This window comes from Gracilinanus agilis, chromosome 1, assembly GCF_016433145.1.
Source record: "Gracilinanus agilis isolate LMUSP501 chromosome 1, AgileGrace, whole genome shotgun sequence".
NCBI lineage: Eukaryota > Metazoa > Chordata > Mammalia > Didelphimorphia > Didelphidae > Gracilinanus > Gracilinanus agilis.
Genome location: NC_058130.1, coordinates 96,089,122 through 96,108,138, shown reverse-complemented (window position 1 = coordinate 96,108,138; position 19,017 = coordinate 96,089,122). Strand labels below are relative to the sequence as shown.

Below are 19,017 nucleotides of genomic sequence, written 5' to 3'. Positions count from 1 at the left end.
AATTGGGAAGAATAGCCAAATAGTTTAAGCATTGTTAATGAGTATTGAAACTCAGAAAAGACTGGAAAATTAGTGGAAAGAAAAATTGGTTATCATGACTTGTAAAATCAAATCTTTTCATTATGTATGTAGGTGAAATTTGCTGTTTAAGTTAAAGTTTTTGGGATTGCAACTAATATTATTTTTGAGTTTTGAATTCAGATATAGTTGTCTGATAGATCATCGAACTGTATCCATCATTTAAAAGGCAAGAATAATCCTGACTCTTACCTGAAGTCAAACAGTGTTATAATCCTTTCCCTGCTTTTTTCTTCCAAAGCAACACCCAATGTAATGACTTGGTTTTAGCTGGAAGATTTGAATTATGTGGATATCAAAGGAGTAGAAGCTGAATGATGGAGATGAAGGGAGATTTGGAAGTGGCCAGGGGAAGTGGTGGAGTATAGTGAGTGGTGGCTCTCCCTTACCCCCTACCCTCTTAGTCTGGCTGGTGGCCTGGCTGGGTCTCAGCTTGGCCCTGTCTGCTACAGCTATACATCCTCTGCGGGGCTGGGTGAGGGATGAACCTGTAGAGGGATATGATGAAAAAGAACCGATTATAGATTGCATGGATTTTGAGGCAGAAGACCTGTATTCAGGCCAAAGTGTTACATGTAAGCCTGTTGGCACAAAGGATGAAGAGGCATTTGCACACTAGCCTTGTCAGCAAGTGAGTTATAATTTAATTGACCAAATAGGATACTTTATTGTAGCTATAAGCTCTTTGAGGTAGTACTCCCTCCATCAATTTTTAGATTGGAAACTATTCTTATCCGCACAGCCTATACAGGAATACCTCTTTCTAAAAAGATAAATGGCAATACAAGACAAGGTGTACTGAGAGCCAAATGAGTGGTGCAGCTAGGAAGTGGTCTGGAAGGCAGTTAGTTGACCCATTAGATAAAGTACTGAGCTTGGAGTCAGGAAGTCCTAAGTTAGAATCCAGCCTCAGACACTTAGCTGCCTGACCCAGGGCAAGTCAGTTCACCCCCTCTCAGCCTCAGTTTCCTCATCTGTAAAATGGGGATGATAATATCCCTTTCTTCCCAGTTTTTAGGAAGATCAAATGAGGTAACATATGTAAAGAAAGTTTCAACATATAAATACTAGCTAACTGTTAAATCAATCAAAAAACGATAAGACTTCATAGAAGATGTAGTGTCTGAGTAGGGAATAGTAAGGGGTTAGATTGAGGAGAGAGATTGTGTATGTATAGGGTCAGCAGCACTCACCATGCTTAGGTACTTAGGCCATACTTAGGGCATGACTGTGCCCCTTTGTAGGTGAATGGAATGTACCTTTGAAAGACATTGCCCACATAGAATTTTACCATTGTACATGAACCAGAGTTTTACCATATGACTTAAATAAAAGCACTAGAACATACTGTTACGATAAAAATGGGGACCAGGCCAGAGGTTTAAGCATTTTATTAACAAAATGAGAAGATGAGAGATAGAGGATATAGAGGTAGATTTCTCTTAAGGAAGGATTAACCTGATTATAGAGTCTCCATTAACTGGCTAAGGCCTGCATATTCTTCCTACATTATGGGACCCTGCTCCTCAAGCGTGGAAGTCTAGAGCCCCTCGTGCTTCCCCTCCTGGCCTTATATGCACCCCCCCCAGCTCCTCCCTCTGTGGCAGCATTGCATGTTGATGCTTAGGCTGATGCCAGGGGACACAAGGTCATTAGATATGACATGGCAAGGTGGAGCTATTTTTCCTCTCACAATCCCATTTGGTTTTATTCAAGTCGAGAGACATTGTGGCATAGTAACTAGAGAGCTGACTAGAACCAGGAAGACCTGAGCTCAGGTACTATGCACGACATACTCCTAGTGTGATCCTAGGCAAATTTGTCTAGGACTTAACTCTCAGTATTGTTTGTGGTAGAGAAGATGCTGACCTGCGTTGGGAGAAGGAATTTCCTCAACAGGGAGTTTCCTATACCAACCGGACTACAGGTTTAGTCCCTAGCCCTATTATTTGAGGTATACAGACTAAATGGGGAGCTCTTTGAAAACTTACTCAATCAGATTGCCTATTTTCTATCCTGTTAATTTTCTCATACCTCTAAATTAACTTAAAATCTATGGCATATCTATATCTATAGCACAGGAATAATTTTCCAGTTACTCAGGTGACATGAATTAGACTCGTTGAGCTCCTAAGGTCTCTTTGAAATGGGAGAGTTTGTCAATTTGTTTATCATGAATATTCTAGGAAAGAACTGAAAATTTAATTTTTATCCTTTTTGTTTAGACAGAAATTGCTCACACACTGATTTAGTACTTTGGAAGAAGCTAACTTTAGAACTTCTGACCTATTGGTTTTGTGGAGTTTTTAGAGAACTTAGCAGGATATGAATATATAAATCCTGCTTTTGGACTTCATCTTCCATGTTATGTTTTATTATGAAATGCCATTATGTATGTAAAGCACTTTGCCAACCTGAGAGCTCTACATAAATGCTAGCCATCATCATTTTATTATTTGCCTTTGAGTCAGCTAGTTAAAGATGATGTGGCTCTTCCTCCACCTGTATTTATGCTGTTCCAAGCTGGAAACTCTAATAAAATGGAGGTGGTGGAAATCATGAGTTTTATGACACCTCAAAAACAGGACCTTCATTAGTCTCTTTCTTGGGTATAATTTGTTGCCACAGGGTGGCACTCTGCTCACAGTAAACCCACACTTGCCTTGTAGGAGCCTGTTCTAGAAAGTTTGATAGAGTATGATAGGATACTATATGAGTCTCTTTTGCCTCTTTTGATATCCTTAGTGCATGACCCAGTGTATGGGACAGAGTAGGTACTTAATAAACGTTTATTATCTGATAGACTCAAGCACACTGAGTGGATCCTCTGTGAACTGAAGGAATGATCTAGACCAGGGTCACCCAGGATAGACAGTCATGGGGAGCTAGTAATCTGTATCATTGGAGGGATATCGATGAGATCAGATACACTCACGTAGCTACTTAAAATAGGTCTTGTTTAATGCTATTTTTTTTGTAAATGGAGTCCATTATCTTATAATTCCCAGTCAGAAACAGAAATAGGTAGAACCTGTCAGTAATCTACTCTAAGAGTATTTGCATTCCATTGTTATCTAATGACTTGATATTGGTCACTCTTGAAATATGCAGCTTTTCACTTGGAAAATGATTTCTTGTTTCCATTATGAAACATAATGTTTATACCACGACATTAGTATTATAGAAATAAATATTTTTGAATATTTATAAATTGATAAAAATGAAAAGAATAGAAGCAGAATCAGAATAATTTATACATAACACTGTACAAAACTAACGACATGAAAAGCTGTAAAAACTATGATCAAGATAGTGACCTTTCATGGTTCTAGAGGACCTATGATGAAAATACACTCTCCATGACAGATTTAGGGTGCCACATGAGACAGATTTTTTTATGCAGCCATTAAGGGAAATTATTTTGCTTTATTATGCATATTAATTAGAAGAAATTGGCTTTTCTTTTTCAGTGGGCTAGCGGTGGAAGGGAGAGAATGGATTTCTGTTAAAATTTTTTAAATAGAGAAGTGGTGGGTATTACAGATGTGAAATGCAATGTGCATTTTCAGATGAGGTCACTATTATTAATTTTACTTAACTTTTACTTTGTTACAAAAGATCTTTTATAAAATGGGAGCAATCTGTAAATGTAATGTAAAAACAAAATAGCAATAAAACAAACAAAAAAAGGAATGATGAGAAGGGTAGAAAGTCTTAAAAATAAAATTGTAAATTACTGTTTTTTTCATAGCTTTCTTACGATCTCAGCAAAGAAATATTGAGGTCAGCTTTGTGTAAATAGCACAGTGATTCATTTTAAACCATATTTTCCAGTTATTATTGCTATTACTTATACAAAATATACATACCACACATGTTGTGACCCTGATGAGGATGATATTTTTGGTGGCCTTTCTCAATGTATATATTTGTATATATTCCTATATACATAGGAATACATACAAAAATACCTATGATATAGGGATTTTATTGATTTGTGATTTCATTATTGTGTAGAAACTTTTCACTGATGCAGATTATAGCTTTTTTACAATTAATGCCTGTGGGAGTAGTTGAAGTCAGTTTTAGCACCTGGTATTCCACCTTCTGGGGAATGTGCTCTCCTAGTGTGTGCATGGGCTCCCCCAGTTGTATTTGTATACTTAGCTGCAAACAGAAGGAGAAAGTGCAGCTATGAGAAATGAAGTCTCATACATGTGTGTTGCATTGTTTGAATAACATGCATAATGTATATAGTAAAATTTTACTTTCCTGAAATGAGGAATTCTGTTGATTATTTTAGTTACATGAACACACACACACACACACACACACACACACACACACACAAATCAGAAATGGTTTACAAATTTTCAAACAATTAACATCCCACTATATTGAATAGAATACAATCTTTAGTTTGGAGGGCACTGGAGGACATGAGCACTAATTGTCATTGAATACTCCAGATAGAATCCATGAAGAAGAAGATTGGATCGTAAAAGTTTGTTTTATACCAGGATGGTCAGCCAAGGTTTTCAAGAGGATGTGGAATTTGAGTTCTATTTTAAGAAGCAAGTGTTTGAGCAGGTGGAGAGAAGGGACAAGAAAGGGTCTTCTAGGTAGGTGGAAAGGCATGAGGAGAAAGCAGAGATGGGAAAGCCCAGGTGAGCTGATGATACTAATAGCCGCCCTTGGCTGTAGGAGAGCTGGGTTGAAGATGAGTGGTGGTAAAGTTTAAGTTGGGTGAAATTTTGCAAGTTGTTTAAAATGTTGGACTAAGAAGTTTATCTGTTAACGTGTAGACAGTGGGGAAATCTGAATGAGCAGGTTTTGATCAGGTGGCCGATTTTGGGGGTCTGCTCCTGGCCTGATAGTTGTGACAATAACTAGAATATTTTATCCATCTTGATCTTTTCTTTTTCCATCTTCTGACAGTTTTAATAGAGCAGATCATGTTCAGCATAATAATCCACTGAACAGTTTGCTTGTTGTCAGTGAGGTTCCTCTCCTCATTTATGCCCAGAGATTTTCAGGTAATTGCATTTTTTAGGAATTACTCTTGAAGAAGAGCAAGAGGTTGTTTAGGGACATGTGTGTATAGAAAGAAATGCCTTTTCCATCATTCTTTGCTTAAGTTAACTGATGCATATCATTGCTGACCAGTTTGGTTCCTGCTCTTCAGGCAGAAGGCTAGCTCCTACCTCTGGCCTTATTTACTTTTTAGTTCTGAGGATGTCTTTAACAGCTGTTACCATTATGCTTCATTACTTCTAGCTGTAATGGAAGGCAGTGGCAGCTTGCTTTAAGCAGTTGAACCTTTACCATGACCACTTGTGGGATGTTTGGAAGGTTCCTGATAAATACGGTTAGTGCTAAGTGTGAGGTGATATGGATTATAAATAAAAGGCAAATATTGGCCTTTAATCGAAGCCCTTATCTAGGACAAGAAGTAGCAGGTATTTCGACAGGAGCCAGCTCTTTAAATAAGGGACAGGTGGCCTGCTGCTTCCGAACCCAATCTGTGCTGCCACATTGATTAGCACTGTTTGTTATTCTACTTGCCCTTTTGTTCTTAGGTTAGATTATGGGATTCCCAGGTGCTCTGTAAACCACAGTGGTTAATGGGTAGTGCTGAGGCAGTGGAAAACACCTAGATTCTGAAACTGAGTAAATGCTTGACTACAGGAGAGCCCTCTGACTCACCTACCACCTAAGTGAGTCTCATAAATTTTGGCTTGGCTTGGCTTGGACTAATGCTGCAATTTCCTGTATTCTCTGAAATTGTTGCCTTTGGTGGAATAAGTTTGAATGATGCTGTAGTTCCTAGTAATGTAACTAATGTAAATTTCACCAGGTCCCTGGTTTTCTTGCATTTTCTATTTCTAAAGATTTTTTAGCTCTTCAGAAAAATTCACCACCAATTTTGAAAAAAGCCATTCTCCTTATTTAAAAAAAAAAAAAAAAAAGGACGTAAAGACAAAAGACCTGCCTTTGAATCCTAGACTTCCTGGTATCACCTGCATGTTTTTTGGACAAACTGGTTAATCTCTTTTTAGACCACAATTTCTTTATTAGTAAAATGAGAAAGTTAAATCTCTTAAGTTTCCTTCCAACTCTATATCCCAAGAATTGGACCCTTAAATTTGTTCTATGGTTCCGACTAGTCTAGCATTCCTGCTTGCTTAACATTTCCAGAAGATGTCAGTATATGATTGTATTTGAATTTTCATTCCAGCATCCGGACTAATAGAAAGTGTGGTGCATCCTGGACCTTCCCTCAGAAGTGGAGAAAGCAGTCAGATCCAGTTACAGATGAATCAGCAGGTTTCTGAAGAAGAAGCTCAAGAACTAAGACAGGTAATGTTGGAGACCAAAATGGAGGTTGGAATCTTGATCCTTTTTTCTCATACTTGCAATTCACTTTTCCTCCCTCTTTCTAAATTACCTTCTATGCTCTTCTCCCCTTTATGAGTTCATTATGATAAGGCAGAATAGGGTCTTAACTACATTTCTTAAAGTGTGCATCATTGTGTTCCTATTCAGGGCTTTTACTTTTAAAAACCTGAGGGACTTTTTGACAGCAAGCATTTATTAAGCACCTATTATATGCCACTTTTTAAATTTTGAAAGCTTTATATTGAATGTAGAAATTATAAATCTTTGATTAAAAGTATAATTATAGAACTCTATATAAAATGTTCATATATGTATGTGCACACATATATACACATGTACATGGGGCCTATAACTGCATCGTGTAAAGATGACTTAGGGAGTTTCCAAAGATGTTATTTGGTTAGATAGGCTTGTGTGTGTAAAGCCTAACTGGGGAACTCTTCACCTTTACTCACCTAAATCATCTTTACAATCCTTCATGCATGTATGCTTATATGAGTACATGTGTTCATATATGTATGCACATAAGTATTCATATATATGTGCATATTTAAATACACATATCGTAGTAGAATTCTTTCTTGAGTTAATGTTGCCACCAGTCTTCAGATTTTATTATATTGGCTTTTTTCTTCTTCAACTTAAAAGTCTTTGTTTTTAATAATGTTGATCATATTGTGTTTCCTAAGCTCTTTGCAACTCAGATCTATCCCTTTTCATTAAAAAGAAAAGTATTCATCTTTGCAAAGAAATATTTTATGTGTCACTGCCCTCCTTTCTTGGTCTTTGCTGTGCCTACTTGGTTTTAGTGATGACAGCACACAAAAATACTGCTCTCTGTTCTCCAACTACTATATTCCACTAGGGCATTTAATCACTTCCTTTGATATGCTCATTGAATCCAAAACAAACTTGCTGTAGCTATTGTTTGCTTTGGGGTTTACTGGGAACTTTAGAAGTACTGTAAATTCAAACTTAATAAATGTTACTCTTGACCATTCTTGAGAGGGCTTAGAAAAGCCCTTAGGTTATAGGCTGGTGAAATTTGGATATCTTTTTTCCCCCCACTCATCTAAGATGAAAACATTTATAGTCAAGACATAATGTCCTGTGTCTAGAAGTTATATTTAAGCTGAACCAGGAGTTAGGCCCTTCTTTATTGACAAAGGTAAAGATTTCACCTGTAAGGTATGATTTTTAATATCATTCAATATTTTATTAAATACTAAATTATATTAAATATAAATAAAATGCTGGGAGTATAGAGATGAAAAATAAGTCTTCTTCCTCAAGCAGCTTCTAATATCCGAGAGTAATAAAATAAGTACACAAAGAAGTACATTACAAAATGTAATGTAATGGATGAAGGAGAAATATAGACAGATTGTTCTAGGAACAATTGGTAAGAGAGAAATTCCTTTCAATTTGGGACTAAGGAAAGATTTCATAGAGGAGATGGCATTTGAGTTAGGGTTATACAAAATGAGATTTTAACATGGAGTGATGAGGAAGAGTTTGCCAAGCATGGGAAGGTAGCTTAAACAAATGTGGAAGTAGGGAAATGCATGATGAGGTCAATAGACATCTAGTTTGGCTAGCCATTGAGAACTGCTAGGTTTTTGGAAATTTCTAAGAAACAAGCCTGAGTAGTTTGCATAGCCTAGTTCAGCTATGTTGGAGGAAAAACTAGAATATTAAAGACAATGTAAATTGGAGGGTGGAGAGGAAAGAAGCATTTATTAAATATCTACTGTGTGTTGGACAGTGTGCTAACTGCTTTCACAAATACTCAAGATAAAGAGGATGAGAATGTTTCTCAGAACCACAAAAGACTTGGTGGGAGATGCCTAAGTGATGATGGAGAGAAGAGGTAAAGAATTAATAGACTTGCTCTGAGATGACTCAGCATGGAAAATATACCGCTTTCCAAAATATCTGAAGAAGTCCTTTTTGTAGCAGATGGAGATATGAAACCCAGGTATAAAAGCAGAAGGTTTAAATAGGATGGAGACAAAACTATAATGTTACCTGACATAGTAGTCCATTGACTTGATAGCTAGTACCTACATTGAGGTACTACTCCTGAAGGAGAGACGATTGAAGCAGAACTGAGAAGGATGATAACAGAGAGAAGTACTCAGAATATGGAGTGTATGTAGTCACAAATCCTGCCTTTCCCACCAAGCTGTTAGTGGTCCTACTGGAGATTGGGATGGGTGAAGGACTTCTGACTCTCTTTGGGCTTTTACATGTGAATCCGTCTATTCTTTACCATGTAAATAAAACTTTTTTATGTATTGAAGTCTTTTGAATGTGCATGCTTAAAAGGGAAGTTAGTGATTACCATTAGGGAAATACTAGATTTGTATTCCCAGGTTGCTCCTGGGTAGGGTCAGTGATCCATTTAAATAAAAGGTGTTTCCATATTCAAACTCCTATGTTTGAGGAGGGATTTTCTGACACAAAAGAGTTACTTACATACTTATAAAAAGAGAAATAATAAGGTAATATATGTTAAATGAGTGTTAAACAGTTATTGCTATTATGATGCAGAATAGAAAGTGCTTATTGACCTACCAACAAGAATTAGAGAATTTAAACAATTGAAGAATAGAGGAAATAAAGAAACTTCTACTTTGTTATTCCTCTATGACTTTTTGTTTTTTAGAATCATACATTTTCTATGATGAAAAACAAATTTTAAAAAGATGAAATCCTTGATCTAGATTTAGGGGAGGATGTTTTGTATGATAGTGTAACATTAGCTTAAAAATAAGCATTAGAAGAGGCTCCATTTCTCAGGGAAACAAACACAAATGGAAACCTCACGGCACTCAGCTGTAGTATTGGTTGCAGACTGTATTCAACTTAGTACATTGAAACTAGAAGTCTTCGTGGTCTTAAATTGCAATTGGGAGTTTAAGTGAAAGGATTTGCCATGATTTCACCAGGGGACATTCATGGTAAGTGTAGTATTTTGTGGTTATCTGGGCCAGATTCCAGGAACTGTGCTGTATAGGTATGTAGCAGCTTGCTGAGTTCCTGTGGTCTATGTCTGAGCCTCTGTCTACTGGATAACGATGGCTGTCGTAATGTCACTGGGTGTGGGAAGGGCTAGGACGGTATTAACTGAAGGGCTGTGGTTAAAGAGGCTAGGAGAGGAATTTTATTCACTAGATTTGGTTTGGCAGAATCACTTTAATAGTTTCTAATGTCTGATATGTGAACATTTTTAGAGCTATTGTCCTTTTGTTTATTATCCATTTTGTAGTGATGACCAACTCTTGAAATGCAAACTGTCTTTTTTGGATTCTTTAAAGCAACTGACTTTAAGTTTTATATAATACAAAAAAAACCAAACCCTCGATTTCTGTGGATCTTATGATGGTATTTTAATGTTCATCTTTTACTGGGATGGAATCAGATGGAAAAATACTGCTAGGATAAGGTAATGATTTTGTTGAGGATTTACTTGATTGTATGACTTAGGAATTCATAGAAATTAAGAGATAGCAAAACCTTTTAGTTTAGCCATTGTCAATTGGCACCTGTCCAAGCTCTTAGAGAAATCTACCAACAAGGCTGAAAGGAATTTAATAACTTTGGTCTTTTCCTAGTAGCTTTTTGCTAGGGTTTTCTTAGACATTTGTGATGGAAAAGGATATGAAATGGCATGTTCTAATGTGTGGGTGGGCCAGTAAGACATTTTATGGGCTGGTGGTTTTTGCTTTTTAAATTTCTTTGTTTCACTGTATTAGGACATTTAATAAAACTAAAATATGATTGGACCTTACAGTGCCAATATGACTGGTTGATGTTGTCAGGTTAGTTGAAATATATAGTTATCCTCATTGGAGAAAAATATCCAAACCTGAAAAATATGTAAGAAAAGCCATCTGGCTTAAAAATTATTATAGACAGGCATTATGAATGACAAGAAACAAAACATGCCCACTTATCTCCAAAGAAATTACAAAATTTTGTTCCCCTGCTTAGCAAGGCCAAGTGAAACATTTTGAAATATTTTGATTATTTGCTTGTGTTTTCTGTTATATTAAATCTTTCAAATTTAGAGTAATGATCTGCTCTAGCTACTTTGCCTTCATTTAATAACTCCCATTTCTCTAGCAGTTTAAAGTTGACAGAACACTTAGTTCCTATAAGAAGAATAGTATAGGTATTATTATCCTCATTTAGAATTGAGAAAACTGACTTAAAATTTACTTTTTACAATGCCACCACTACCACCACCACCACCATGATCACCATCACTATCATCATTTTCTCGGTGAATGTGAATTTACTGAAAGGAGCTTAGAACCTAATACTTTTATTCTTCTATAAAGCAGTTGTTTTATCCACTTGCCCAGTACACATTAAATATAAAAGAATAATAGCAATATAGGGAATTGTCCCATAACTATTTCTATCTGAATCCCATTGAAAAATATGAAGAGATAGTAATGATAACAATACCTCATATTGAAATACTACTTTTACAATGTACAAAGTACTTTTCTCACCATAATCATGTGAAGTAAGTGTTGTAATATTCCCATTTTACTAAGGCCCAAGAACGTGATTTGCCTGTAGTTTTTCTGTGCTCAAATCCTGTGTTTTCTCTCCTATTCCACCATGCTTCCCTTAAAACTATTCTTCCCCTCCCCCCTTTCCCTTAAACTATAATACTTGAAAATCCATTTTTTAAAAGCCTTTTCCTTCTGCCTTAGAATCAATACTATGTATTAGTTCCAAGGCAGAAGAGTGGTAAGGGCTGTGGGGGTTAAGTTTGAGAATCCATTTTTTAAAAATTTATAGAGGAGTTTCTATGACATTCAGGAACTGAAATGTAATTAACAGTCCTTCGTTTTATTGGCATGTTTATCAGATTTGAAGATGATACCAAGCTAGAAGGAATAGCTAACTCCTCAGATGACAGAGTTATAATCCAAAATGATCTGGATAGATGTAAAATTGGGTCAGATCTAATAACAGAACTGAATAGGTGTAAAGTTGGGTTTAAGAAAGTCAACTTTACTAGTAAAGATGGAGAGGTTTGGCTAGTCAGTAGTTAATATGAAAAGAAAAAATCTGGTGACTAAGGTGAATTGTAAGATCAGTATGATATCACAGCCAAAAAAGTGAAAGCCATAGCAGATTGCATTAAAAGAATCATGACTTGGAGTAGGGAGGACTCTGTAATAGTTCTGCTCTCCTCTTCCCTAGTAAGACAGTATTTGGAGTAAGTTTCATGTTCAATTCTCAGTGCCACATTTTAGCAAAGATGTTGGCGAGGAGACTCATGGGAGAATATCATAACTGCCTCTAGGTAGTTGATGGTTTGTTTGTAGAAAATGAACTGGATTTCTTCTGCTTGTCCCCAGAAGGCAAGATTAGGACCATTAGAAACTAAATTAGAGCTTCTGCAGAGGGAAGGCAGAACTTGTTAATGGTTAGGGCCCTGCCAGAGTGGAGTAGGTGGCCTCCTGAGAAAGAGGGCCTCCTTTGCCCTTCCCTGGAGGAAGCAGGGCCTGAATGGCAGCTTATAGTATATGTAGAGTAGATTCTTGTGCATGTGTGGGGAGGACTCAGATTGCTTCTGAAGCCCCTTGGCCTGTGGTTCTCTCTTTGTTGCTAAAGAGAATTATTTCTGTTGAGGTTTTTCCTTTCTCAAGTTTTCTGGTAATAATTGTTGAATATCTGCTATTTTGTGCTTGGAGTGGTGGGGAATACAAAGAAGGGTAAGGTCTACTTTCCTTCCCTCAGGGCATAATCCTTTGGAGTTATAGGAAGGATCATGTTAAGCAGACTCTGGGGGGTGAGGGAAAATTTGAATGAAATTGAAGAAGTGAGATCAATAAAATTCATAGCTTGCTTTGTTTTTTAAGTATAAAATGTGATCAGCCTATATTTTTCAAAACTATCTTGTTTATTTGAACTTTTCTCTTTTTTTCTGTTCTTACATTTTTTTAAAGGATGCCTCAATGATCATTTTTTCTTTTTTTCCTTTCCTATTTTTACCCTCCCTTGAGTTACTCCCAACATCCTTGGAGGAAAAAAAGAAAAACAGAGCCCTTTTACCAAATATCTATCTATCTATCTATATCTATATCTATATCTATCTCTCTCTCTCTCTCTCTCTCTCTCTCTCTCTCTCTCTATATATATATATATATATATATATATATATATATATATATATATATATATATATATATATATAGTCGGGGCATCTAGGGGACCCAATAGATAGAAAGCCAGGCCTAAAGATAGGAGGTCCTGAGTTCAAATTTGGCCTCAGACACTTCTTAGCTGTGTGACCCTGGGCAAGTCACTTAACCCCAGTTACCTAACTCTTACCTCTTCTGTTTTGGAATCAATATTTAGTATTGATTCTAAGATAGAAGGTATGGGTTTAGGGGGAAAAATTTTAAAAACAAAAAGTAAATATACAGTTAAGTAGAACAAATTTCCTTATTGGCTGTGTCCAAAAATGTATGTCTTATTCTTTATCTTGAGTCCATTACTTCTCTGTTAAGAGGTGAAAGCAGCCTTCATCATGAGACCAATGTTATCCTGCTTGATCATTACGTCATTCAGAGTTCTCAAGTTTTTCAGAGTTGTTTTTTTGAAATGATGTTATTTATGAATTGTTGTTCTCTTAATTCAACACACTTCCTTCTGTTACCAATTAAAATAGGTAATAATGACAGTAATAATAGCTACAATTTATATAGCACCTACTAAATGCCAGACATTGTTGTTGAGCACTTTGCAAATATTACTTTATTTGATCCTCACATTAGCTCTGTAAGGTAAAAGCTATTATTATCCCTATTCCCTAAATGAGGGAACCAAGGTGATCAAAAGTTTAGTGACTTGCCCAGGGTCACACCATTAGTAGTATTGGAGGCAGAATTAGATCTCATATTTTCCTGACTGCAGGCCAGACACTCTGTACACTGTGGGTGCTGCTTCACTGCCCCCAGGTGTTTCTCTAAGACCAGCCTTTCCTTAGTCCTTCAGTTCAGTTAAATTACTATGCTATCATTTTTTTGTCCATTTTCCAACAAAGGGAGAGACTTTGAGGATTCCCTTAGTCCATATTTCTTTGCTACTACAAAAATGTACTGTAAAGATATTTGTCCATTGAGGTCCTTTTTAGGGAGGCCTTCTGGAGGGGGGAAACAACAGTAAACAGAATCTTAGAGACAGAAAACTGCAAGTTTTGGGGAAGTAGCTAATGGACTAACATAGCTGGAAGGAGGATGTAAGGGACTAATTGTTGTATGTGAAGGGCCTTGAATACCAAACTAAAGGATTTGTCCTGAAAGCATTGAGACCATTGAAGATTTTTGAGCAGAAAAGTTAAGGAATTATTAAATTCATTTTGGCAAATGCGTGAGTACATTTTGGCATCTGAGAGCTCAGCTTAATAACTATTTTGTCCTAGGTCTTGTTTTCCACATTCTTCATCATCCTTTTTGTTACTCTTAAAACTCTTAAAAAGTTCTCTCTTGTGGAGCACAATAGTGTTTTTATGGATCTGTTTTTACTTGGGTCCTTAATATCTGTCCAGGTTAACAAACTGGGTCACTGCATCCATTTGCTTTATTTATATGTTCATATTAACTGTAAAGCTTATTTGAAAATACCCAATTAATGTTTTTAACAGAATAATGTATTGTTTTCCCATCAGACCAAAAAGTACAACCCACTCTCCTTGCTTAGCATTTGGCATGCATTATGATTAGCTCTTTCAGTGATCAATGACATGAGTGGCCAGGCTGGAATGAAAAGAGGGTTGGAGGTGGAGCAGCAGAAACATCATACAGCACTTTGAAATATTTGGCTGGACTTCTCTGTCGGTTTTGTGTGTGTGAAAAGATCATGTACGGTCTCTAGCACATCTGTGGGTCTTGGGAGCCATCAAGCTCTCTTCATCCCTCACTGATCATTTGAATACCTGATGACTACATCCTGTCTGTTCATGTTGCAGCTTCTTAATACAGAAACATTGAAAAGCCATATTCCTGGGCCCAATACCTCTAAGCCAGTAGTGGTGAGCCTTTTAGAGACAGAGTGCTGGGTCCCGACTCCACCCCACCCCACAGACCACGTACTGTGCCTGCTGCCCCCCCCACACGTGCCATGCCTCTCTCCCTCAGTGAGTGCCAGGTGCCCCCTACCTCTGCCCCTGTTACCCCACACAGGGGAGGGAGAAAGCACTCCCGTTGGGCTGCTGGGCCGAGAGAGTGGGTGATGTGAAAAAATGTTATCAGGTGTGGTGGTGGGGGGTGGGAAGGGAGAAGAAGCTCCACTAGAGTCCCTCTGTCTTTCTAGTAATGAATTCTGAGGGGGGCACATGCCTACAGAGAGCACCCCTGCCATACATTTGCCATCACTGCTCTAAGCCCTTCAGCATCCTCTATTCTCGCCTTCTTGTAACACATTGATTTTTGTACTTATAAAAGATGCATTAGAATTCCATCCTTAATATCATTTCATTCAGCAAACATTAAGCATTTAGTATATACAGGGCACAGAACCCAGATGCTGGGGGGAATACAAAGTTTAGATAGAGAGGGTGCTTGGCTAGTAGGGACATCAGCTCCAAACATTAGTAACTGTAGTTCACAATAATATCTAAGTTTGTTAGAGAGTGTTGTAACACAAAGGTCTGTTGATGTGGGAAAAGTAGTTACTAGTAGGTACAGTGAGAGAGAATGGCATTTGAGATGAGGTTTGAAGGGTAATTAAGAATTAAACAGGGAAGCATGGAAGGAAGGCCATCCGGATAGCATGAGCATGTACTTTCTTAGCTGTGGATCCCAGTAGGTATGGAGCCCTTGTCACAGAAGAGAAATTTTGATGGCAAGGAGCTTATTATCTTTTTTTTTTTTTTAAACCCTTACCTTCCATCTTAAAATCTGTGTATTGGTTCCAAGGCAGAAGAGTGGTATGGGCTAGGCCAGTGATGGGCAAACTACAGCCTGCAGGCCAGATGTGCCCCCCTGAAATGTTCTATCCGGCCTCATAACATTATTCCTAATCTGATGAATACAATGAATAGGATACAGTACAATGAAACTTTGAAAGAGTTGCCTTAGAAATAGACTGATAGATGAGCATTTCCTTTCCTTTGGCCCTCTTTAAAAAGTTTGCCCATCTGGATGTGGCAAAATTGGGACATTAATGCATTGCTGGTGGAGCTGTGAACTGATCCAGCCATTCTGGCTGGCAATTTGGAACTATGCTCAAAGGGCTATAAAAGAATGCCTGCCCTTTGACCCAGCCATACCATTGCTGGGTTTGTACCCCAAAGAGATCATAGATAAACAGACTTGTACGAAAATATTCATAGCTGCGTGTTTTGTGGTGGCAACAAATTGGAAAAGGAGGGAATGTCCTTCAATTGGGGAATGGCTGAACAAACTGTGGTATATGCGGGTGATGGAATACTATTGTGCTAAAAGGAATAATAAACTGGAGAAGTTCCAGGCGAACTGGAGAGACCTCCGGGAACTGATGCAGAGCGAAAGGAGCAGAGCCAGAAGAACATTGTACACAGAGACTGATATACTGTGGTAAAATTGAATGTAATGGACCTCTGCACCAGCAGCAATACAGTGACCCAGGACAATTCTGAGGGATTTATGGTAAAGATGCTACCCACATTCAGAGGAAGGACTGCAGGAGAGGAAACATATAAGAAAAACAACTGCTTGAACGCATGGGTCGGGGCGGACATGATTGAGGGTGTGGACTCGAAACTACCACACCAATGCAACTACCAACAATGTGGAAATTGGTCTCGATCAAGGACACATGACAAAACTAGTGGAAATGCACATCGGCCATGGGTGGGTGGGGGGGTGCAGGAGGAGGGGTTGAAGGGGAAAGGAGGAGCATGAATCATGTAACCATGTTAAAAATGAATATTAATAAATGTTAAAAAAAAAAAAAGTTTGCCCATCACTGGGCTAGGCAATGGGGATTAAGTGACTTGCCCAGGATCACACAACAAGGAAGTGTCTGAGGCCAGATTTGAACTCATGTAGATGAGTCTTCCTAACTCTAGGCCTGGTGCTGTATCTGCTGAGCCACCTAACTGCCCATGAGGTGAAATACAGCCATAATTCCACAGTTTTGTGAGTACATGAGTTGAATTTGGACAAAACACCAAATGACTGCTGTGTATAAGGCTTTGGAATTATTGTGGCAAAAAATGGCATTGTCCCTGCTCTAAAAAAGCTTACGAATGTAAGCAGAATTGCTTTAGAATGCCATTTGTTGAGAAATACGTATGATACAAAATAGAGTGGTATTGGGGGTAAGGGGAGTGGGTAGGTCCTTATATAGTGTGCTGTTAGTATTCCCTTGGCCTCAGAGTTTGGGGATATCTTTTTTTTGTAGATGTAATTGTTCACTGATTAAAAAACTTCAAATCTCAAAAAAACCTCATTTTAACAGTTCACTTAATAATTTTTTATTTTAGTAGAGTTGAAAATAGAGATTTAGAGTTTCTTTTTATTTATATCCTATCTTATCAACTTACAAAATTCAGTTCAGTACACATTATGCAAAATTATGTGCAAATGCACTGTGCTAAGAGATATAAAAATGAAACACGCCAGTAGCCCTGTCATCAAGGAGTTCATAATTGAGTAGGGGGAAGAACAGAAGTTTATAAATAACCATACTAAGAGGACATGATACCTGTATAAGGTGAGGTCCAAACAAACTGGTATGAAGGATTCAAAATGAAATAGATGATTTGAGGATGGAGGAAAGGACAAGAGGAAGTTTCCTGGAGTACTCTTGAACTGGAGACTTAAAAGAAAGGGAAAGATTTCTACAGGTGAGGTGGAGGGTGGGGACAGGGATTTGGGGAAGCCCAGTGTGAGGGGCATGGTGTTTCTGGAGGCTGGAGTGGGCAGTATAAGAAAATCCATGGATAGTATGGGTAGTCCAGCTTGGCTGGAATGTAGAATGGATAAAGGGGAATATGATGAAACAAGGCTAGAAGACTTCATAGGGCCTTTTTTGTCAGTTTGTATTTTATGTGGTGGATCCTGAGGAAGCACTGAAGTCTTTTGAGCAGGAGAGCCAGATGACCAAACCTCTACATTAAGAAGATTATTCATGCATTAGAAGGAAAAATGGATTGGAGAAGGGAGAGATGTGGTGGGTTGCCAATTAAGAAGCTATGAGTAGGGGCAGCTGGGTAGCTCAGTGGATTGAGAGTCAAGCCTCGAGACGGGCGGTCCTAGGTTCAAATCTGGACTTAGTCACTTCCCAGCTGTGTGACCCTGGGCAAGTCACTTGACCCCCATTGCCCACCCTTACCAATCTTCCACTAAGGAGCCAATACATAGAAGTTAAGGGTTTAAAAAAAAAAAAAGAAGCTATGAGTAGCACCTGACACTTAGCTGTATTATAATAGTGATCCTTAATAGCTTTCAAAAGTATAGTGCCTTGTTATTCACATGTGTTGTGCTTTGCATTTTCAGTATTTATCAGTTTAACTCTGTTTTGTCTCAGACTAATTTTTTATGGACTGTGGGTCTAATTTGGTTTGTCATAATTAAGAGAACCAGTAGAAATATTTTCTCAAACTGAACACATTGATGTTTTTATGGGTATAGTAGTTTAACATAATCTGTCATAGATTTGTATCTTAAAAGTGGTTTATGCTTTAATGAATAATTTAAGTTTTTAATTTGATAAACCAGGTTTCTAAAACTGTTACTCAATTAGATATAACTTTATAGTTGTAGTGCTGAAAACTTTATTTTAAAACGTTTAAATGTCTTTTGTTTTTATATTATATTTATTTCTGTATTATCCTTCACACTCCCCTACCTTTTCCCTTCCCCGAAAGCCATCAGATGTGAAAAAAGAATTTAAAAAAGAGACAAGGGAACAAAAAGACAATTAAACAAAGCAAACCAGCACATCTACTGAGTCTATGATCTCTTGTTACTATCTGCTTTTCTGCTTTTCTAAGAAGATGCAGTGCCTGGGCAATCTCATCTCTTCAGAAATGAGCTTGGCTATTATGATGACAAGACATTGGTGGTGCAAGCTCTTTATTTTACATTTCTTCAGTCACCTCTGTTTTTTTTTTTTTTTAACCCTTAACTTCTGTGTTTTGGCTCATAGGTGGAAGAGTGGTAAGGGCTAAGCAATGGAGGTCAAGTGACTTGCCCAGGGTCACACAGCTGGGAAGTGTCTGAGGCTGGCTTTGAACCTAGGATCTCCCATCTCTAGGCTTGACTCTCAATCCACTGAGCTACCCAGCTGCCCAGTCACCTCTGTTTTTAAGAGATGGTTTCTAAATCTAATTTCAATAAAGATTTAAGAATGGGACTAGAAGATTGATGCAGAAAGTCCAGCAAATAGAATATCAAAATAAGTTTATACAGGGCATCATCATCTTAATTTTCAAACTAGTACTTAGAAAATTTTAGCCAGTCTTTTATTTAGAAGTCTTCAGAAGAGTTGGATTTAATTTGAGTTGCAAATTGAGTTACATTT

General features: G+C 37.6%; 1 protein-coding gene across 1 annotated transcript in view; it reads left to right on the top strand.

Annotated features, from left to right (window-relative positions):
• SNAP47 (synaptosome associated protein 47) overlaps positions 1–19,017 on the top strand; it is a 72,076-nt gene that overhangs the window by 26,148 nt on the left and 26,911 nt on the right. The window contains exon 4 of the mRNA XM_044681593.1: positions 6,317–6,438. Coding sequence (XP_044537528.1) covers positions 6,317–6,438 — 122 coding nt within the window. The remainder of the gene's footprint in view (positions 1–6,316; positions 6,439–19,017) is intronic.